This window comes from Panthera onca, chromosome E2 (assembly GCF_046562875.1).
Source record: "Panthera onca isolate mPanOnc1 chromosome E2, mPanOnc1 haplotype 2, whole genome shotgun sequence".
NCBI lineage: Eukaryota > Metazoa > Chordata > Mammalia > Carnivora > Felidae > Panthera > Panthera onca.
Window position 1 is genome coordinate 7,277,627 of NC_138353.1, and position 22,897 is coordinate 7,300,523.

General features: G+C 52.1%; 3 protein-coding genes across 3 annotated transcripts; all 3 read left to right on the forward strand.

The window, feature by feature from the left end:
* The first annotated feature begins 1,733 nt into the window (after positions 1-1,733).
* LOC132674677 (sialic acid-binding Ig-like lectin 6) lies at positions 1,734-10,149 on the forward strand. The gene is made up of 9 exons (XM_078439399.2): positions 1,734-2,456; positions 2,537-2,896; positions 3,065-3,343; positions 3,541-3,588; positions 4,000-4,257; positions 4,356-4,643; positions 5,360-5,456; positions 5,795-5,873; positions 9,584-10,149. The coding sequence occupies exons 1-9, from the start codon at positions 2,426-2,428 to the stop codon at positions 9,761-9,763; spliced, it is 1,620 nt and encodes a 539-aa protein (XP_078295525.2). The 5' UTR covers positions 1,734-2,425; the 3' UTR covers positions 9,764-10,149.
* Positions 10,150-12,638: 2,489 nt separating this feature from the next.
* LOC132689955 (sialic acid-binding Ig-like lectin 8) lies at positions 12,639-13,935 on the forward strand. Its single transcript, XM_081791468.1, has 2 exons — positions 12,639-13,199; positions 13,383-13,935. Exons 1-2 carry the CDS (start codon positions 12,758-12,760, stop codon positions 13,559-13,561), a joined length of 621 nt encoding a protein of 206 aa, XP_081647594.1. The 5' UTR covers positions 12,639-12,757; the 3' UTR covers positions 13,562-13,935.
* Positions 13,936-17,445: 3,510 nt separating this feature from the next.
* LOC132690904 (sialic acid-binding Ig-like lectin 14) lies at positions 17,446-20,856 on the forward strand. The gene is made up of 7 exons (XM_060651898.3): positions 17,446-17,557; positions 17,622-18,005; positions 18,179-18,454; positions 18,652-18,699; positions 19,839-20,096; positions 20,192-20,327; positions 20,456-20,856. The coding sequence occupies exons 1-7, from the start codon at positions 17,521-17,523 to the stop codon at positions 20,496-20,498; spliced, it is 1,182 nt and encodes a 393-aa protein (XP_060507881.2). The 5' UTR covers positions 17,446-17,520; the 3' UTR covers positions 20,499-20,856.
* The last annotated feature ends 2,041 nt before the right edge of the window (positions 20,857-22,897 follow it).

Below are 22,897 nucleotides of genomic sequence, written 5' to 3' on the forward strand. Positions count from 1 at the left end.
TGCCCTCCCCACTCCAGACTTGGTGACAGCCAGTGCATCAAAATCCCAGAAGGGAGTTCCTCCCGTCAAGGACTCAGACATCTCTGGCTGGTCATATGCTTTGCACCCTAGGCCAGCTGCCTTCATTCCTACCTCTCTTTATCTGGGTTCTTCAGGTGCCTCCACTGAGGCCTCCTGATGGGGGAAGGAGGAGGAAAACTTGAAGACACTTTCCCCACCCAGACTCTGCACTTGCTACCCCTAGCTCCCCACCCCCATCCCTTGCAGTCATTTCCTCTCAGTAATTCTCCTTCCACTGACCCACCCCCTACTCCTTGGTGATAAATTCCCACTTTTCCTTACTGTATTCAGAGTGGAGTACTGGCCTCTCTCCCCTCCTGCCACACCCCATTGTGGTGGTTCCTGTGGCCCCAAATACAGTCTTTACCTTTCCTTAATAAGTGTCACAAATAATTTTTTCCTTGACAATCATATTTTTTTCCCTTTAGCCCCCAACCACCTTTCTCTGGGGGGGAGGAAATGGAAAGCGGGGGGTGCTTTCTCCGATTTAGCTTCTTGCTTGTACAATATACCATCGCAGTGTGTGATTAAAGGCCTTGTTGTTACCTTTCATTTCGACTCATTGTTGCTTCAATTGCCTACTTAGTATCTCGCTTAGCTAAGCTCCAGCCACCACCTGGCTCAGCACCTACTACTGTTGCTGGTCAGGACACCTGGGTCCCCGAGGGCCTATGTGACCTGATGCCTGACCAGAGACCTGGCTTCAGGAAGGAGAAGAAAGCCCACGGACAGCCTCCCCTCACCACCCCTCTGTGGATCCAAACAAAGGATTAAAACCAGCCCCTTCCCACCATTGAATTAGAACATGTTGTCATTCTCTGGTCCAAATATTGATAAGAATCTCGCTGTTGGGCCCTGGTAGGAAATGGCGCAGGTAGGGAAGAAAGACTCTGCTCTGGGGCAGTGATGCAAGTGGAGTTTCTGCTGCTCAGGGCAGAGGTGGGGTCTCAGAGCTCCAAGTCAGGGTGAAGTTGGGGTGGGGCTCCAGGAGTCACTCCAGTAGTCCCTCCCCCACCCACCGCACCTATCTTTCATTTTCAGTTCCTGAAAGTGTCTTAAATCACTCTTGCTTCCATTACCAAGGCTGCTGTCTCCACATGGGCTTGGGTTTTCCTTTTCCCCAAAGTCACAACAGTTTCCTCTCTGACCTTTTGGCCTCCAGCCTCTCCCTTCCGGCTCTTCCCTACACTGGCCTCAGAGGGATCATGTTGATTACTATATGATCCTGCCCCTTTCCTGCTCAAGAACCTTCCATGGCTCCCCATTGCCTTCAGATAAAGCTCAAGCTTGTCTGTCTTCTCCCACTGCTTGAACTAGTCGAGGGTCAGGACTGATTCAAATCTGTCCTTTTTTTTATTTCTATGATAGTTTGTGAGTGAATGAATGAATGAACGATATAAGTGAGGGTGTGTGTTACTTGTCTAGATGAGGACTCTTTCATACCTCTGACACTATGTAGGCTAGCCTGAGACCCATCCCGAGGAGGGCACCTCCACGAGGGTCCCGAGGCTCTGACTCTCCGGAGGGGCTGGCCAGGTGGGATTGTAACAACACTCCGACCTGCTGGAAGGGTGAACTTGCTTCAAGCTTATGCACTCCTTGCTTGCTGACTTCAGACCCTTTATCTGTACCAGAACTAGCTTGCTTTCTTTGAGGTTTGCAGCTCACTGGCCTTGAGGAGTGAAGGACCAGACTTTCCCAGAAGAGAGGCGGGACTCCATTCGAAGACAGCTGCCGTGGATGCCAGCCAGTCTGTTCAGGGTCATGTATCAGGTCCATGACTAACCACTTGGGCACCTGCTTCTCCTGCACTCAGCTCCCCTCCCTTTTCCTGTGCCGTCTTCCCAGGTTGCCAGCTTCCTGAATAAAGCACCATCAACTCGTCTTTCGAGTATTGATTTTTTTTCTTTTCTTTTAATTCCAGTATAGTTAACATGCAGTATTATATTAGTTTTAGTTATACTGGTTTACATGACTATTATTTATTTCCAAGCGGTGAGCGGCCGCACCTGACTTCAGGACCAGCTTCCTGTCCAGTTAACAGCTCTCGGCTACAGACAACTGGGCACGAGCCCAGGAGGCAGGGCTTGGGGGCTCCTGTCCTTCCTTACTGCCTTACTTGAGCAAGACCCTTGCCTCCTTTGAGTCTCAGGACCCGCCTGCCCCACGCAGAAAGGGGACCAGATTATCTCAAAGATTAATCACAGCTGACTGTGAGTCTGAAGTTCTCTTTTCTAGGTTTGTGGCCTCTTGTACCTACCACAGGCTTCCTGTCTGAACTTCCTCTGTCCTCCCACAGCCCACGGATTCCTTTCTCTGTCAGAGGGGCCACAGAAGGCAAACTGTCCCAGGGCATGACAGAGGGATGCCGCTGTGGCTGCTGCTGCTGTGTGGAGGTGAGTGAACCGAGGGGAGAGGGAACCCCATTTGGGGGAGGCATCGAAGCTCCGAGCTGAGTCTTTTCCTCTCTCTCCAGGGCCCCTGCTTCGGGTTCTGGGCTACCAGCTGGAGCTACAGGAGTCCGTGACTGTCCAGGAGGGCTTGTGTGTCCACGTGCGCTGCAAATTTTTTTTGCCCTGGTTTAGCTTTGGATTCATCCCCATATCTTGGTTCCAGAAAGGGGCAAATGTTTACTACGATCCTCCAGTGGCCACAAACAAACAAGACAGGAAGCTGCATGAGAGGACCCAGGGCCGGTTCTTCCTCCTTGGGGACCCCCAGACCAAGGACTGCTCCCTGTACATCACAGATGTCAACATGGGGGACAGTGGGACTTACTTCTTACGTGTCGAAACACACTCATATCTATATAATATGCTTTCTCTGAATGTGACAGGTATGGGAGGGGCCCAGGGAAAGACCCTAGGGTGTGGGGCATCAGAGATGGAAAAATGAAGGTTCTGTGCCCTTTGGGGGTGGTGTGGAGTGGAGACGGGCATGACAAGACACTGGGGCGGGCTGACAAAACACCGAGGGGCCCCAACATTGTGTCTGTCCTCACCAGCTCTGACCCACACACCTCACATCCTTACCCCGGGGACCCTGGAGTCCGGCCGCCCCGGGAACCTGAACTGCTCTGTGCCCTGGGCCTGCGAGCGGGGAATGCCCCCCATCTTCTCCTGGACGTCAGCCGCCTTCACCTCCCTGGGTCCCAGGACGCGCCTCTCCTCAGTGCTCACCCTCACCCCACGGCCCCAGGACCACGGCACCAACCTCACCTGTCAAGTGCAATTCCCTGCAATTGGTGTGATGGTGGAAAGGACCATCCAGCTCAATGTCACCTGTGAGTGGAGGGCCAGGAGCACCCAGGTGCCTGAGGGGTGGGGCCAGGGCAGAGCTAGACTGTGGTTTAACAGTGGGGTCTTGATAGCTAAGCGGGAAGGGAATCCCCTTATCTGTGGCCCCGGGTCCTGGGGGAATGGCCCACCACCCACTCCTCCGTCGCCATGAATGCCGAGGCAGCCTCATCCTTCTGTCCAGATGCTCCACAGAACACGGCCATCAGGATCTTCCAAGGAAACAGAATAGGTAGGAAAGAACCTCTTTTCTCCGGGGCTGAGGTGGAAACCCGGGCTCTGCCAGGACAGCCCTACTTGGCTCTCAAGTTTCTGCTGGCCAGGAACAGGCCTGAGACACATACAAGAAGCCGGACACTGAGTTCAGACAAAGGGAGCGGTGGGCCGGCCAGAGGCCTGCACAAACTTGGACTCCCTGAAGTTAATGTTTGTGCACCATATGTATCCCCTGTCTCAGCCCTCGGGCCTCCATCTGCTGGACGGTGGGGGCAGCTCCCGGGCAAACCATCCTGGTCTCGACTGCAGGCCTGCTCCCTGGACTCTGCCAGTCCCCTCCTCAGAGAGAGTGTGGACATCACAAGAGGAGAGAGTCACCGGCCTCACCCAACTCCTCTCTCCCTCTCTGCATCTCTCTCCCCCAAAGCCCTAGAGACTCTGCAAAACACCTCGAACCTTCTCATCCGGGAGGGCCAGGACCTGCGGCTGCTCTGTGCTGCTGCCGGCAACCCCCCCGCCGAGCTGAGCTGGTTCCGGGGGTCCCCTGCCCTGAATGCCACCCCCATGTACAGGACCCACATCCTGGAGCTGCCTCAAGTCGGGGCTGCCGAGGAAGGAGTCCTCACCTGCCGAGCTCAGAACTCGCTGGGCTCCCAGCACTTCTCCCTGCATCTCTCTGTGGTCTGTGAGTGTGGGGACCCCCGGGGGGGGGGGGGGTGCGAGACGCCCGGAGCCTGGGGAGCAGAGGCGTCGCTGACCCTGCCCCTCCCCCACCCCCTGCAGGCCCCCCGCGGCTGCTCGGCCCCTCCTGCTCCTGGGAGGGCGAGGGGCTGGGCTGCACCTGCTCCGCCCGAGCCCGGCCGGCCCCCACCCTGCGCTGGCGGCTGGGGGAGGGGCTGGTTGAGGGGAACCACAGCGACGCCTCCTTGACCGTCACCTCCAGCTCCGAGGGGCCCTGGGCCAACAGCTCCCTGAGCCTCAGGGGGCCGCTGGGCTCCGACCTCAGACTCGGCTGCGAGGCCCGGAATGAGCACGGGGCCCAGAGCACCGCCGTCCTGGTGCTGCTGCCAGGTCTGGGGGCTGTGGGGAGGTGGGGTGGGTGGGGGGTGTTACCTGAGGACTAGGAGCTTGGTCCTTGCACTACATCCCTTGCTAGGGAAGCTGCGACAAAGTCCCTCAAACTGGGCAGTTCAAACAATGGAGATTTACTGTCTCCCAGTTCTGGATAGAATCAAGGTGTCCACAGATCAGTTCCTTCTGAGACTGTGAAAACCTGTTCCAGCCTCCCCCTGGCTTCTGGTGTTTGCTGGCAATCTTTGATGCTCCTCAGCTTGTGCAAGCATCACCCCTTCTCCGCCTTCACGTTTCCCTGGCACCCTCTTGGGTGCGCGTCTGTGTCCCCATTTTATGAGGACACTAGTCATATTGGGTTAGGACCCACCCTAGCGATCCCATTTTAACTTGATTACCTTTGTAAAGACCCTGTTGCAAGGAAAGTCACATTGTGAGGGTGGAGGGATGTACCAGAGGGCTGGGACTTCAGCATAGGAATTTGGCAGGGGACAAAATTCAGCCCCCAAGAGCTTCAGAGAGATGGGGCTGGGGCAGGGAGGCACCTAGGGCCCCAAATGGAGCAGTTGTAGGCTTAAGATCTTTAGTCCTGAGGCTAGGGGAAGGGGCCGGTCCAGCGTGCACAGGGCAATGGAATGCCATGTGATGGGTGGCGGGGGGACACAGGATGTCATGTATTGGAACTGGAGCTTACACAGAACTCAAATTTTCTGCAGATAAGCCAGAACCCAGGGCCAGTGGCGTCCTGGGAGCCGTCGGGGGAGCGGGCATCATGACCCTGCTATTTTCTCTCTGCCTTTGTCTCATCTTCAGGTGAGAGTGGGCTCCAGGGATGGAGGGAGAGGCCTGGAGTGGAAAGGGCATGAGGTCATGGAATCTTACAGAGCCCGAGCTAGAGGAACTCGGGCTGGTTGGAACTCCAAGAGCCAGGGAAGGAGGCTGCGTGGTGGAGTGAAGCATCCCGTAGCCAATCGGGCCAAACCTGGGTTCTCTTCCCAGCCCCTGGTCCGGCTCTTGGATTAGGGGAAGCACTTGGAGACTGGACCCACACCCACCTGCCTCCTTCTATGCTCTTTGTGGGATGCAGGGGATGGTCTGCCCGCTGCACGCCCCAAATAACCAGGCTGAAAGTCCCGGGGCTGTTCCCTTAGAGTGAAGACCCTCAGGAAGAGAGCAGCCCAGCCAGTGCAAATCATGGATTTGAACCCAGCCGGTGACTCAGGCTCTGGGGTGAGTGACAGACCACGAGCTCCTATCCAGCCTATGCCTTTTGGAAGCCGCCCTCAGCGAATAGTCGAGCATTTCCCTTTTTAACATCCAACACTTGCTCCAGTTCCAGTTTTAAATTGTTGACTCAACTGCTCTAATCCTTGTGCTTCTGATGGAGTGGGGATATAATCCGGTTGCTCGTTGGGGGGTATTTATGCCTCCTATGTCAGAGTATTGCATTCCCCTGGACTATTAGCCTTTTTCTTGTGGCATTGGTTACCCAGAAGCGTAAGGGCCCAAGCTTAGCGTGGGTGAGACCCACTGAGTAGGGAAGTGGTGACTCGAGCCCTAGGGTAGAGACTGGGGCACCCCGAAGTCACATTTTGCGCATCACTCCCATTTTGCATCCTTCAAATCTACCACTGTCGATGGTAGATAAATATCAACCTCATTTATTATATGCACTTTACGTATAATAAAACGCACCCATTTGAATGTGAATTTTGACAAACGTGTTTGCCCTGTAACCATGTTCTCGATCAAGATGTGGAACATTTCCAGGGCACCTGAGAGGCTCAGGTGGTTAAGCGTCTGACTCTTGGTTTGGCTCAGGGCATGATCTCACAGTTCATGGGTTCGAGCCCCATGGGTTCGAGCCCCGTGCTATCAGCTGCTTGGGATTCTCCGTCTCTCTCTTTTTCTGCCCCTCCCCTGCTCTCTCTCTAGCTCTCAAAATAAATAAATAAACTAAAAAGAAATAAACCATTAAAAAAAAAAGATGTAGAACATTTCCATCATGTCTCTAAATTCCTTTGTTCCCCTGCCTGGTCAGTTCAACCTTTCCAGAAATCACTGATTTTTATCACTGTGGATTACTTTTGTCCCTTCTGGGACTTTATATAAAAGGAATCATGCAGGGGCACCTGGGTGGCTCAGTCAGTCATGTGTCCGACTTCGGCTCAGGTCATGATCTTGCAGTTTGTGAGTTCTAGCCCCATGTCAGGCTCTGTGCTAACAGCTTGGAACCTGGAGCCTGGTTCGGATTCTGTGTCTTCCTCTCTCTGCCCCTCCCCTGCTCATGCTCCCTCTCTGTCTCTCAATAGTGAATAAACATTAAAAAAAAAACCCTAAAAACAAAAAAAGGAATCATGCAATATTTACTAATTTATCTGGTTTCTATCACTTCATGAAAAGACACAAAAATCCTAAACATGTATTCCTTCCATAACAGAGCACCATTCATCAAAATAAGTATACTTGAAAACTGACAGAACAGCAAGGAGAAATAGACATACTGGCAATCGTAGCTGATGATTTCAAACTCTTCTCTCCGTAACTGGTAGAACAAGTACACACAAAATCTTTTTTTTAAGTTTATTTATTTATTTTTTTTTAATTTTTTTTCAACGTTTTTTATTTATTTTTGGGACAGAGAGAGACAGAGCATGAACGGGGGAGGGGCAGAGAGAGAGGGAGACACAGAATCGGAAACAGGCTCCAGGCTCCGAGCCATCAGCCCAGAGCCTGACGCGGGGCTCGAACTCACGGACCGCGAGATCGTGACCTGGCTGAAGTCGGACGCTTAACCGACTGCGCCACCCAGGCGCCCCTTAAGTTTATTTATTTACTTCAAAAGGGAGGGAGAGCACAAGCAGGGGAGGGGCAGAGAGAGAGAGAGAGGGAGAGAGAGAATCCCAAGCAAGCTCCATGCTGTCAGCACAAAGCCCAACATGGGGCTCGAGCCCATGAACTGTGAGATCCTGACCTGAGCCGAAACCAAGAGTTGGACGCTTAACTGACTGAGCCACCCAGGTGCGCACCCCCCCCCCCCCATATCATTTTAAAAGTTTAGTTTACGTAATTCCCTGTCTTGTTTCTCCTTGGTGGATCTTGGGGAACGGAACCCTTAACACGAGCTAAATCCCCATCTTGTCGTGAATCACGACATATATCTTCCATTTCTTTACCTTCAAATTCTCAATTTTTTTCCTTTAAGCGAACGTCTCTTGTAGTCAGTACAGTATAGTGGTTCAAAGCATGGACTCGAGCTGGACTCCTGCATTCAAATCCCATCTTTCCCTACGGACAAACTGGGTGACCTTGGGCAAGTGGCACACACCTCCGTTTATTTTTGGTGACATGGGAATGTTAAGAGTATAGAGGGTAGTTACAAGAAGTGTCTAGAACAGTAGCTGGCACGGAGTAAGCACAGCATTCATTACTACAGTCAGAGTCGTTACCTCCTCTAGCAAATAAGTCCTAAGAGCGGTTTGTTTTATAGCTATTGTTTTATTCCCTCTTGTGTCCCCAGAGACCAGAGAAATGCCCAACAGTTTCCTCTTAATCCGAGAATTACTTCTCGTTTTGCCTCTCTCAGCGCCTGTGTGAGGGCTTGTTTCTTTTTTTTTTTTTTTCTTAAGCTTATTTATTTATTTTTGAGAGAGAAAGAGAGCTAGAGCTTGCAAGTGGGGGAAGAGCATAGAGAGAGGGAGAGAGTGAATCCCAAGCAGCCTCTGCGCTGTCAGCGAGGAGCCAGATGCAAGGCTCGAACTCACAAACTTCGAGATCATGACCTGAGCCGAAACCAAGAGCTGGACGCCCAACCGACTGAGTAACCCAGGCGCCCCTGTGAGAACTTGTTTCTTGCTGCTGTCGCCTGAGGGTGTCACGGGCAGGGAGCAGGTGTGGGCGAGGGTGTCTGGTTGCCATCTTGACTGCGGGAACTGACCTCTGCTCCACCTTCTAGAGATTGTCCAGAAACGGGATATGTCATCCATGGCCTTGCTTCATATTTCTAAATGTCTCCTAACCCAGATGTAGAACTTGGAACGTATTTGTTTTCTATTTGTTTAGTAATTGCCTCTCCTAGGAAACCATAAGCTGTGTGGTACCAGGAACTGTTATCTGCTTTCTTTGTCACCCCACACCTGCACCTCACACACTGGCTGGACAAAGGACGGGACTATCATCGGAAAGAATTGGTTTTGAGTCCTGGCTCAATGGTGCCTTTATTTTATTTTATTTTATTTTACTTTATTTTGAGAGAGTGATCAGGGGAAGGGCAGAGAGAGAGAGGGAGGGAAAGAATCTTAAGCAGGCTCTGTGCTGAGCACAAAGCCTGCTGACACTGGGTTCCATCTCAAGACCCTGAGATCATGACCTGAGCCCAAATCAAGATCCGATGCTTAACTGACTGAGCCACCCAGGAGCCCCAGTGGTGCATTTACATAGATAGGTGTCTTTAGGACAATGTATGTATATAATCTCTCTTAGCCTTGGTTTTACTATTTGTGTGATGAATGTGATAATAATATCTTCTCCCAGCCTTTAAAAAAAAAAAAAAGTAGGGACACCTGGGTGGCCCAGTTGGTTAAGCACCTGACTTTGACTTTGGTTCAGGTTGTGGTCTCACAGGTCATGGGTTCAAGCCCCTCACTGAGCTCTCTGCTCTCGGTGTGGAGCCCACTGTTCCCTTCTGTCTCTGCCCCTCCCCTGCTCTCATTCCCTCAAAAATAAATACATTAAAAGAAAAACAAAAAAATTTTAAAAACGTAATGCAGTTAAGATAAACACCGACTAAGGGCTGGCCAACCTTAATTATTAAACATTCAAAAATAAATGAATGGGTGAATGATAAAAGTTCCATCAGGGCCCTTCCCCTTCTGGCCCTTGGCTGCTTTCTCCCAGACCCTGCTGACTGGCTCCAAATTCCTCCTCTTCCTTCCACTCAGGCGCATCGGCACCGGGTCTGGACAGACGTCCCTGCAGACCCCCCAGCTCCTGCTGGGACTAGCCCCATTTCAGGAGAAGAACAGGAACTCCACTATGCTTTCCTCCGATTTCCCAAGCTGAAGCCTCAGGAACAGGAAGGCATCAACACCGAGTACTCAGAGATCAAGACATACAAGTGAGGAATTGTTTGTCTCATAGTTCTGGAGCCTGGAAGTCTGAGATCACGTGTCAGCAGAGGTCTCTCTCCTTGGCTTGTAGATGGCCGTCTTCTCCCTGTGAACTTACCTGGTCTTCCCTCTGTGTGTCCGTGTCTCAATTTCTTCTTCTTTTTATTTTTTTAAACATTTTTTAATGTGTTTTTTCTTTTTGAGAGAGAGAGTGCAAGCAGGGGAGAGGCAGAGAGAGAGAGAAGGACAGAGGATTCAAAGCAGGTTCTGCTGATAGCACAGAGCCCAGTGCAGGGCTCCAACTCACGAACCATGAGATCATGACCGGAGCTGAAGTCAGAGGCTCAACCAACTGAGCCACCCAGGTGCCCCTCAATTTCTTCTTCTGAAAAAAAAAATTTTTTTAACGTTTATTTATTTTTGGGAGAGACAGAGACAGAGTGTGAACAGGGGAGGGGCAGAGAGAGGGAGACGTGGAATCTGAAACAGGCTCCAGGCTCCGAGCCATCGGCACAGAGCCTGATGCGGGGCTCGAACTCACAAGCCATGAGATCATGACCTGAGCCGAAGTCGGACGCTTAACCGACTGAGCCACCCAGGCGCCCCAATTTCTTCTTCTTGTAAGGACGCCACATATACTGGATTAGGGCCCACCCTAGCGACCTCATTTTATCTGAAATTGTTCCTTTAAAGACCCTACTCCTGTAGTCACCTTGAGAGTCCTGGTCGTATCCCTTCTGCCAATTCCTTCTAGTTTCCTAGTGTCCTGGTGTCTTGTCCAGCTTCCCACTGGACAGTAAGTAGTGTGTCCTGGCCGGTCAAATTCCCCCCCTGTCTCTTCTCAGAAGAGAATGGACTTCTCCCTATGTGTTTGGAGGATGCAAGGCAACATAAGTTAATGAGAGACTGCCTCCCCATGTTTAGATATTGGAGTGATGAGGCGGGTAAGGCGCCCCTGAAATGTAAGGATTCAGGGGCGCCTGGGCGGCTCAGTCAGTTAAGCGTCCAACTCTTATTTCGGTTCAGGTCATGATCTCACAGTTTCATCAGTTCGAGCCCCATGTCGGGCTCTGCACTGGAGTCTGCTTGGGATTCTTTCTCTCTCTCTCTCTCTCTCTCTCTCTCTGCCCCTCTCCCCTGCTTGTGCATCCCCTCTCTCTCAAATAAAATAAAAATTAATTAAAAAAAATAAAATGTAGGGGCGCCTGGGTGGCTCAGTCGGTTGAGCGTCCGACTTCAGCTCAGGTCATGATCTCACGGTCTGTGAGTTCGAGTCCCGCATCAGGTTCTGTGCTGACAGCTCGGAGCCTGGAGCCTGCTTTGGATTCTGTGTCTCCCTCTCTCTCTGCCCCTCCCCTGCTCACAGTCTATCTCTCTCTGTCTCTCAAAAATGAATAAATGTTAAAAAAATTATAAAAATAAATAAAATTAAAATAAAATAAATAAAATAGAATAAAATAAAATAAAATAAAATAAAATAAAATGTAGGGGTACCTAGATGGCCCAGTTGGTTAAGCTTCCAACATTGACTTAGGTTGTGATCTCACGGTTCATGAATTCAAGCCCCGTATCAGGCTCTGTGCTGGCAGGGCAGAGCCCGCTTGGGATTCACTCTCCCTCTCTCCCTGCCCCGCCCTGCATGGTATCTCTCTCTCTCTTCCTCTCAAAATAAATAAGTAAGCTTAAAAAAATAAAATGGAAAGATTCAGAAAGGTTGAAATGACAAGATGTCGAAAGAGATACCACGCACCATGCAAGCACGAAACAAAAGAAAGCTGGTGTTGGTGTCCTAAAATCAGATGAATGAGTCTTTGAGGCAAAAGGCATCAAGAATGGGCACTTAGTAGGGCGCCTGCGTGGCTCAGTCAGTTTAGCGTCCTGCTTGTGCTCAGGTCATGATCTCAAGGTTCGTGAGTTCCAGCCTGCTTCAGATCCTCTGCCCCCCTCTCTCTCTGCCCCTCCCCCTCTCGTGCGGGCACCCTCTTTCTCAAAAATAAATAAACATTCAGGGCGCCTGGGTGGCTCAGTCGGTTGAGCGGCCGACTTCGGCTCAGGTCACGATCTCACGGTCCGTGAGTTTGAGCCCCGCGTCGGGCTCTGTGCTGACTGCTCAGAGCCTGGAGCCTGTTTCAGATTCTGTGTCTCCCTCTCTCTGACCCTGCCCCGTTCATGCTCTGTCTCTCTCTGTCTCAAAAATAAATAAACATTAAAATAAATAAATAAATAAATAAATAAACATTAAAAACAATGGGCACTTCATAAAGATCAAAGGCTTAATTCACACACACCCCAAATATACAAGTGTAATATGTAGGCATCTACAAATGGAATTTTGAAACACACAAAGCACAAATAATCACAGAATTACAGTTACTTGTCACAGAGAGCTCCAGGTGCTGGACACTTACTGTTTTACAGTGACTCTTGAGGCCGTGCCCGGGGCTAGTGTGTGACCTCGTGAGCAGGGAAGGGATGCCCACCACGTGGATTCCGAGGGAGGGAGGACAGTGGGCCTCCTCACACCCCCTTCTAGCCTCCCCCATCTCCCAGGTCCTGATACCAGCCCCCCCCCCCCACCGCCCCACTGGCAGCACTGACTTCTACAGACATGTACGGCCTGTGATTCAGGTGGTCTGGCCCAAAGGAAGGAACCTTTTTTCACTTTGCAAAAAAATGACCCCAGAAGGGAGGGGCATTGGCAGGAAGGCGGGAGATGGGGCTCGAGCCCTGCACAGGGTGTGAATTTGGGCGAGGCTCTCACCCTCTCTGGCCTCTAGGCCCAGGGTCCCCAGCAGTGGAGATGCGGTGGTGGATGGCTGATTCCCAAGGGCTGTCCCGGCCCTGACAGCGTCTGCGTGCGAGCTTCCTTCTCTGACAAGGGCCACTGTTCTGACATCACTGTCACCTTCCTGTCGGGGCCTCCTCTCAGTCTTGCAGCTCTTAGCTTCTGAGAGACAGACCCGGAGAAACAGGCTCCCCGGGGACCCGGCACCTCCAAGCCCAGACATGCTTCTGCTGCTGTTGGCCCTGCTCTGGGGGAGAGAGGGGGCCGAGGGCCAGAGGGGGGCCGGGAGGGGGCCACAGGGGGATTACTGGCTGCAAGTGCAGGACGCAAAGGGGCAGGAGGGCCTGTGTGTGCGAGTGTCCTGCAGATGCTTCTATCCCCGGGAAGGCTGGTCTGAGTCTACCCCAGCTCTCGGCTACTGGTTCCGGAAAGGGGCCGGTGTACAACAGGATGTTCTAGTGGCCACAAACAACCCAGATGGAAAAGTGCGGCAGGAGTCCCAGGGCCGATTCCGCCTCCTCGGAAACCCCCAGGACTACGACTGCTCCCTGGACATCAGAGATGTACGGAGAGGGGACTCGGGGACATATGTCTTCAGGGTGGAGAGAGGGCCTTCTGTGAGATATACTTACACACGTGACCAGCTCTCCGTGCGTGTGACAGGTAAGGAGCAGATTGTGGGAGAAGCCACAGGGGAAGGTTGGGGGTCCCAGGACAACCCGGGAGGGGCTGGGGGTAATGCATGTTGGGGCTCAGAGGCAGGGGCTGGACCAAAGCTTGAGGCTTCTCTCAAGGCTGCACCTCGGACCCTCCTCCTGATCCCCGTGTCTCCCCATCTCCCCCCAGCCCTGACCCAGACACCTGACATCCTTATCTCGGGGACCCTGGAGTCTGGACGCCCCAGTAACCTGATCTGCTCTGTGCCCTGGGCCTGTGCGTGGGGCATGCCCCCCATCTTCTCCTGTGTGTCTGAGTCTGCCCCTCTCTGCTGGTGTCCACCTGTATCAATTTCTTTGTCTCTCTGACCCTCAGTCTCTTTTTCTCCGCCACCACAGCCCTTGGAGAATGGCTCGTCTCTTTCAGTCCTGGAGGACCAGTCCCTGCGCCTGGTCTGTGTCAACAGCAACCCCCCCAGTCAGGCTGAGCTGGGCCCCGGGGAGCTGACCCTGTGCTCCTCGAAGCCCTGGAACCCTGGGGTGCTGGAGCTGCCTCGGGCACAGGAGAGAGATGAAGGGGAATACACCTGCTGAGCTCGGAGTGCGGTGGGCTCCCAGCACGCCTCCCTGAGCCTCTCTCTGCAGGGTGAGTGTCCAGGGGCTGCACAGTGGACCCTAACCCCTCAATGCCATTTGGCTCACTGGTCCCCGAGCAGGCAGCCCCAGAGCCCGCTGTCCAGCTGCTGGAAGGCCAGGGCACGGGGTAGCGTGCGGCTCAGGCACATGGGGTGCCACAGCGGTGACGCAGGGGGGCCTGGGGGACCGATGTCCAGAGACCAGCCGGGAGCAGAGGACACGGTGTAGCAGTCAAGCTCATGAATGCACGAATCCATCCTCCTTCGCTTCATCGTCCTCGTGTGAGCACTGCCCCAGGGGGAGGGGAGGCCTGAGGAGGGTGGGGATTGTGGCCGAGTCCCAGAACCAGCGCAGGAGGGACTGAACAGGTCCGAGGGCAGGGCAGGGGGGAGGCTGACCAGGTGTGAGGATTCCACAGTGTCCAGAACAGGACGGGCTGTGCCTGCTGTGCTCATAGCCGTCTACGGGGCCGACCTGCACTCTCCCACCTCGTCTGCCCTCCAGCCCCTTAACTGGGAACCGGAGTGAATCAGTTGGCCCTGCATTCCCAGGACCAGACCGAAAGGCCCCGGTGTCTTCTCTCAGACTGAGATTCCTCAGGAAGGAGAAGCCAGGCCTGCAGGGGGCGTGGAGGAGGCCAACACCACGCCCAGTTAATCCCTCAGGTGAGTGATGTGGGCAGCTCACCACCCAACATCCCACCATCACCTCCTCCAGGATGGCCCCGGGACTGCTTCACTCAGCACAGCCGAGGTTGAGCTGCCACGTTCCTCTTGAACCTTCTTCTCCGCTGGGATTCCCTCACATGGCTGGCACGGTCTCATCTCCAAGGCCAGAACCGGGGGTGTGGTTCTCCACCGTGACCTCCCTCCGTTCTTCCTGGTCCACTACATCACCTGGTCTTGTCCATCCTTCCTCTAAGCTCATCCTAGCTCCCGTCTCCTCCCCATCCTGACCCTGCTTGTTCCTGCGGCCTCCTCTTTTCCCCGGGCCTCTAACGCACCTGTCTCTTGCCTCCCCCTCCGTCCTCAACACTGAGTCTCGGGACACCATTATCATCCACTTTCTCCACAGTATGAAGACCTAGGATTCCTCTCCACAGTCCAAACTGAGGGGCAAACAGGCTAGATTTGAAGACCTGATGTGGTCTCTTTCCCACTGAACTCTCCACCCAGGTCCCTACCTCTCCCTGCATCTTACAACGTCTCCACACCCAGCCGGGTTAGGGTTTTCCTGACTCTGAGGCTTTGCCTATGCTGTTCCTTCTCCTGAAATGCCGTTCCCTCTCCATTCCTGCCTCTCCAAGTCCTAATTACCTTCAGGATCAGTCTTAAATGCCACTCACCTGTGTGTGTACGTGTGCATATGTGTGGTTGTATGGTTTTGAGTGGAAGAGTGATAGCCAGTCATTTACTCATAGACTTATTTTTAAAAAAATATTTGTTTCTTTTTTTTTTTAAGTTTATTTACTTATTTATTTTGAGAGAGAGAGGGAGAGAGCACAAGCAGGGGAGGGCAGAGAGAAGGAAAGACAGAATCCCAAGCAGGCTCCACGCCATCAGTGCAAAACCTGATGCGGGGCTCGAACTCACCAACTGTGAGATCACGACCGGAGCCAAGATCAGGAGTTGGAGGCTTAACCAAGGAGCCCCACTCATAGACTCGTCCGGCAAGTATCGTTGAACACCTGCTATGTGCCAGCATTTTCATGGGTGCCAGGGTACAACCATGAACACAACTTCAAAATCTCTGTCATCCAAAGGACTTGAGTTGGGGCGCCTGGGGGGCTCAGTCGGTTGAGCATCCGACTCCAGCTCAGGTCATGCTCTTGCTCGTCCCCAGTTCAAGCTCCACCTGGGGCTCTGTGCTGACAGCTCAGAGCCTGGAGCCTGTTTCTGATTTTGTGTCTCCCCCTCTTTCTCTGCCCCTCATACACTCACACTCTGTCTCTGTCTCTCAAAAATAAATACACATTAAAAAAATTTTCAAAGGACTTGAATAGACACTTCGGCAAAGAAGATACACAAACCCCCAAGGAGCACATGAAAAAAATAATCAACATCATTAGTCACTAGTGAGATGCAAGTCTAAACCACATCTGTTAGGACAGATGTTCTACTTAAAAGGAGAAAGAAGGAAACCAGTGTTGGCAAAGATGTGGACACATGGGAACCCATGCACATGGTTTGCAGGAATGAAAAATGGTGCAGCCTTGTGGAAAACTCTTTGGACTTTCCTTCAAGAGTTAAACACGGGGGCACCGGGGTGGGCTCATTCAGTCAGTCGAGTGTCTGACTCTTGATTTTGGCTCAGGTCATGATCTCACCCTTGTGGGATCGAGCTCTGCATCAGACTCCATGCTGACAATGCAGAGCCTGTCTGGGATTCTCTCTCTCTCTCTCTCTCTCTCTCTCTCTCTCTCTCCTTCTCTATCTGCCCCTCCCCCTCCCCTGTGTGTGTTGTGTGTGTGTGTGTGTGTGTGTGTGTGTGTGTGTGTGTAATTAGTATTAGAATTACCATATGGTCCAGTGGCCCCACCTCTGGGTGCATATGCAGGATCGAGAGCAGGGGCCAAGAGATATTTACACACCCATGTTCGTAGCACTATTATTCACGATAGCCAGGTAAAAAGCAGCCCAAGTGTCCCTCAACAGCTGAACAGATAAACGAAATGTGTTCTAACCCATCATGGAATATTATTCAGCCTTAAAAAGGGCAGAAATTCTGACACATGCCGCCACACGGATGAACCCTGAGGACGTTATGGCCGATTGAAATGATTCCATTTATATGAGGTCTCTAAAGTAGTCAAATTCCTGGAGACAGGAAGTACAACAGTGGTTTCCGGGGCTGGGGGGAGGGGGAAATGGGGGGTGGTTCCTTAACGGGAACCGCTTTAAGTTCTGCAACCTGAAAAGAGTTGTTCCTGTTTACCGCAAGTCCAAAATAATCCTGCACTTGGATTTTTAGAAAATAACCAGTAGGCCACCAGGACACATAGCAAAGTCACAGATGCCTGCAGCTCTGCACCCCACGGGGACAGCACCGTCGTCTAGGGAGGAAGTGGTACCATGGGTGGGGACCCTGTCACCGGATTGACCTGGTCAGACTCATCTGTCGTGTTTCCAGCTCCCCCAACACAGATGTTCACTAAGCATTAGGGGAATGGATGAATGAATGAGTGGTTCCTGCCTTCACTTCACCCAGCATCCCTTCTTTCCTTCTACCCCGGATGTTCACAGACCTCAAGAGTCCTCCACCTTGCAGGACCGACCACTCGAGGGTCTGGATGAGGCTCTGACCCTCCAGGTGTAGACAGCAGTTGACTAGCTCCCTGGTGTAGACAACACTGCTCGGACAACACCTCAGATGGGAAGATCTTAGGAGACTCACCGTGTCCCATGCCTCACATGCTCTCAGAGGTCCTGGTCCAGGCCCCGTTGGTGGAGGGAAGAGTGGAGACGGGGGGCAGGACACAGCGTTCTGCTCCTGGTCTCTCCTCCCTGGGTCTCCAGGAGAGAGTGCGGGGGGTCACCAGCACCTTGCAGATGGGAGGTGAGCTCCGCAGCGGCAGTTCCCCTTTTGCGAAATCGTGAGGCCTGGTGCTCCTCCCCAGCTTCCCGTGGGCCCCCCTCAGCCTCCCTCTGCCTTCCCTTCTTCACCCACAGGAAGCCCAGACACCTGTCTCTAAGATGTTGTTGCCTCTGCTGCTGCCCCTGTTGTGGGCAGGTGAGTGGGCGGAGGGGAGAGGGCCAGGCGGGCGGGGCCGCTACTGACACTCAATTCCCTGCAGGGTCCCGGGCTCAGGAGAGGAGATACTGGCTGCAGGTTCTGGAGTCACTGGTGGTGCAGGAGGGTCTGTGCGTCTCCGTGCCCTGCAATTTCCTCTATCCCCTGAATAGTTGGAATGACTCTTACCCTGTGTATGGCTACTGGTTCCGGGAAGGGGCCAATGTAGCACAGGATGCTCCAGTGGCCACAAACAACCCAGGTCGAAAAGTGCAGAAGGAGACCCAGGGTCGATTCCGCCTCCTCGGAAGCCCCCGGGACTACGACTGCTCCCTGGACATCAGAGACGCACGGAGAAGGGACTCGGGGACATACTTCTTTAGGGTGGAGAGAGGGCCGTCTGTGAGATATAATTTCCTAAAGAACCGGCTCTCTGTGCGTGTGACAGGTAAGGAGTGGGGTCAAGGAGAGGACATGCATGGGTCCTGAGGGCCCCAGGGCAGGCCCGGGAGGGGACCCCCTGATTTCAATCCTGGCTGGGAGGAAACGGCTGGCCTGGTGTAGAGGCTGCTTCTGGGGGCACACGCAGGGCCTGCGTCTCTGTCTCTCTTTCTCCCTCAGCTCTCACACGGACACCTGACATCCACATCCAGGGGCCCCTAGAATCTGGCCAGCCCAAGAAGATTACCTGTAGCGTGCCCTGGGCCTGTAAGAAGGGGACGCCGCCGACCTTCTCCTGGATCGGGGATGCCCTCACCTCCCTGGGCCACAGGACACACTTCTCAGTGCTCACCCTCACCCCAGGGCCCCAGGACCACGGCACCGACCTCACCTGTCGAGTGAGATTCCCCGGAGCTAACGTTAGCACAGAGAGGACCATCCAGCTCAACGTGTCCTGTGAGTGCCAGGCCAGGACGCCAGGGTCCCTGAGGACAGTGGGTGCTGGGGGTGGGGGAGGCAGGGCTTGGGCGGGATACTTAGGGAGTATTCTTGGAAGCACAGGTTCAAATGGAGAGAATACCCGGCGCCCCCCCGCCCCCGCTCGTGACCACCTCACAATACTGCAGGTGACCAATTATTTGTTCCTGTTCCAGATGCTCCGCAGAGCCTGATCGTCCGCATCTTCAGGGGAAATAGCACAGGTGGGAGAGACCTGGGGCACAACTGATGTCTCAGAGGTCAGATAAGGGAATGTTGTAAGGGTCTGATGGAATGAAACCCCATGGCTCCTTATCCCCTCCCTGGTCCCGCCCCCTGGCCGGACTCTCTAGAATCACTGTGAGTCCTATTCCACCGTTTGCTGTCACCATGGCTGCCTCCTCTCCCCTGACCTCTCTCCCCTCATTGCCATCATTCCCTTTTCCTGATTCTCCGCTTCTCCTGTGACCATGACATTACACTGTCCCACAAGGCATCTTAAATACAGCTTCCTGTTGCCAGGCTCCGGGCCTCTGGCTGCTTCCTGCGTGACCCCGTGGGTAAGCCCGTCCCCTGGTGCTTCCAGTCCTACGTCTGCCCTGAAGACCCTCACAGATCTCTGTCCCGTCCCGATTGTCCTGAGTGCACTCCCCTGCCACTGGTGGGAGGGCCTTCCTCCTGAACAACCTGAGTCAATATCCTGGAAGTCACTTTAGACATTTCTGTGCCTCGCCCAACACTCCCCATGACTCAGTGAGTTTTGCAAACTGGACTTCCTGAAAATGTCACAGTGGCTGTCTTCCTCCACCCCCACGGCAGCAGCCCCGCCTCGGGCCTCTGTCTCTCTTACCTGGACACAGTGAGACCACCTGCACCCTGGTCCAGCCTTCTCTGTTCAGTCTCTGTCCCCTCCCCGTCCTGCCCGCTGCAGTTGTGCCCAAATGCGTCTCTACATGCCCCAGATCGGACCCTGTTCCTCCCCTGCTCAAAACCCTCCCATGGCTCCCCGTGGCCCTCAGAGGAAAGGCTGAGAGCATCACCTGTGTGTGAGCCTCCGAATCTTCCCTGCAAGTGGTCAGACCTACCTGTGTCCACACCCCTCCTCGGCATCATGCACCAAGTCCACGTCCTGGGATGTTCTCTGCCAGGTCTAGACATGGCCAACTCTTGCTCAGCGGTCCATCTGCCTGTCCTGGGATCACCGGGTACCTGTCCCCACCTCCCCGATGGCTCTTCACTCTTACTTGCCTTAGCTTGGAACACTTGTCTATGAGACACTATATTCCACCCCCCGTGTCTGTGGAAGGACAGAGGGAGAGAAGGGGCTCTCAGTCCTGCCCTTCTGACTCTCTCTGTCCCCTAGTCCCAGAGGCCCTGGGCAATGCCACCTCTCTGCGAGTTGAGGAGGGCCAGTCCCTACGCCTGGTCTGTGACACTGACAGCCACTTCCCCGCCAGGCTGAGCTGGTCCCGGGGAAGCCTGACCCTGAGCCCCTCCCAGCCTTCAGATCCCGGGGTCCTAGTGCTGCCCCGGCTGGTCTTGGGGGATGGAGGAGAATTCACCTGCCGAGCTCAGCACCCGTGGGGCTCCAACCACGTCTCCCTGAACCTAATTGTGCAGGGTGAGTGCACGCAGGACACCTGCATTCCGAGGTGGGGCTGTGGACAGGACCAAGGTGTGGACTTAAGGAAACTCACTCCCATCCTCTTGCCCCAGGAATCTCCTGTTCCTGCCCCCCGATATCTGGGGAGCCGTGGAACACCTGGCCTCTTGTCCTCACCCTGCTCAGAGGGGCCCTCATGGGGGTTGGCTTCCTTCTCACCTATGGCCTCACCTGGATCTACTACACCAGGTGAGAAGCCCTTTCTCAAGACGTCCCAGATTTGGGTGACCCCTTGGGTGACGTCACATTCCTTGTCCTCTCCAGAGCAAACCCTCCATGGAACTAGTCTCTCATTTCGGAACTGTGTTTTCCACCAGGTTCAGAGGCTCCAAAGAGCATAAGGCTGCAGGTTGTAAGTGAGCCCCCTTCCTCGCCGTGATGCCGATGCCTGAAGGCTGAAGATCCATCCAACTATCGCATCCCGAGACTCACCCTGGCACAGCTCTTGTGGAGCAAGGCGGTGCTGGATGGCGTGGCCCTGCCTCTTCTCCAGAACTAAAGTCTCTTCACCTCCGCTGCCCGCGAAGCTTCCTGGTGGTTCTGCACCAATGGCGGGAGAGGGCAAGTGAGGGGATGGATAAATCTTTGTTACTATTAATTTGAATTATGTAGCCCCTTTGTAACATTTTGCTTCTACCTTAATGTGGTTGGGATAAGCCCATAATTCAACCCCATACTATATTGTTATAAATCTCATAATATTATTATTTTTAAAACAGCGAATGTTAAAGAGATCTTTTTTCTCTCTTTTTTGATGTTTCCTTTCTTTTTTTCTTCCTTCTTTTTGAATCCAAATTAGTTAACATATAGCATAATAATAATTTCAGGAATAGAATTTAGCGATTCATCGCCTACATAGAACACTCAGTGCTCATCCCAACAGGTGCCCTCCTTAATGTCCCTTGCCCATTTAACCCCCACCCCCACCCAATACCTCACCAGCAGCCCTCAGATTGTTCTCTGTATTTAAGAGTCTCCTAAGATTTGTCTCCCTTTCTGCTTTTGTCTTATTTTTGCTTCCCTTCCCTTATGTTCATCTGTTTTGTCTCTTAAAGTCCTCCTATGAGTGAAGTCATAGGATATTTGTCTTTCTATGACTGACTAATTTTGCATAGCATAATACCCTCCAGTTCCATCCACGTAGTTACAAATGGCAAGATTTCATTCCTTTTGATTGCCGAGTAATACTCCATTGTGTATATATATACCACATCTTCTTTATCCATTCATCCATCGATGGACATTTGGGCTCTTTCCATACTTCAGCTATTGTTGATAGTGCTGCTATTAACATTGGGGTGTACGTGCCCCTTCGAAACAGCACACCTGTATCCTTTGGATAAATACCTAGTAGTGCAATTGCTGGGTCATAGGGTAGTTCTATATTTTTAATTTTTTGAGAAACCTCCATACTGTTTTCCAGAGCGGCTGCACCAGTTTGCATTCTCCACAGCGGTGCAAGAGGGTTCCTCTTTCTCCGCATCCTCGCCAACATCTGTTGTTTCCTGAGTTGTTATAAAGAGATCTCTTTTATTAGAAAAAGAAACCATTTCATGTTTATCCACATATTAACCACTCGATTGCTCTTAATTTCTTTGTATACATTAAGATTTCTCTACAGCATCACTTTCCTTGTGCCTGAAATATTTTCTTATATTTCTTGTGGCATAGGTATGCTGGTGACGAATTCTCTCAGCTCTTTTTTTGTCTAAAAGCTTCTGTTTACATTAGCTTGGAAAGATATTTTTTATTGGGTAAAGAATTTTAGGATAACATTGTCTTCCCTTTCAGTTCTTCAAATTCTTTCGGTTTTCATAGTTTCTTGTGAGAATTCTGTAATTCTTATCTTTCTTTGTTTGTAGTTTGTCTTTTTCTCTGGCTGGTTTTAATATTTTCTCTTTTTCCCTGGGTTTAAATCATTTGGTTAATATATGCCTTCGGGTGTGTGTGTGTGTGTGTGTGTGTGTGAAGGAAGAGACAGGAAGATGGGGGGAGTGGTAGAGGGGAAAACAAAGAGAGAGAAAATATTATCCTGCTTGGAATTTGTTGAGTACCTTGGATCCGTGGATTTATAACACTGATCAAACTTGTAAAAATTGAAGCCAATATTTATTTCAATTCTTTTTTTCTATTCTTATTCTCTCATATCCTCTGGGCCTGTCCTTTTACATATGGTTATGTGGCCTGATAATATCTCTTAGGGCCCTGAACATCTGTTTGCCATTTTCCAGCCTTTTTTTCCTCTATATTCTGCTGTTTGAACAGGATCTACTGATACATCTCCAAGTTCACCGATCATTCTACAATGTTGAATCTGCTGTTGATCTTATTCAGTGGAACTCTCATCTCAGATAATATATTTTCTTCTTTCTTTCTTTCTTTTTTTATTTTCTTCTTTAAAAGTTGTGTTTCCTTTGGGGCGCCTGGGTGATTCAGTCGGTTAGGCGTCTGACTCTTGATCTCAGCTCAGGTCTTGATCTCACGGTTCGTGAATTCAAGCCCTGCATTGGGCTCTGCACTCATGGTGCAGACCCTGCTTGGGATTCTGTCTCTCCTTCAGTCTGCCCCTCCCCATTTGTTCTCTCTCACTCTCTCAAAATAAGTAAATGAACTTAAAAAAATTTTTTTAAGTTACATTTCCTTTCTTTTTAATCTTACACTTCTTCTCCATATAATGGTGACGTTTTCCTTTACATCCTGGAGTATATATGGCACATACTTATAATCAGTTTTTTAATGTCTTTGTCTCCTAGATCTGC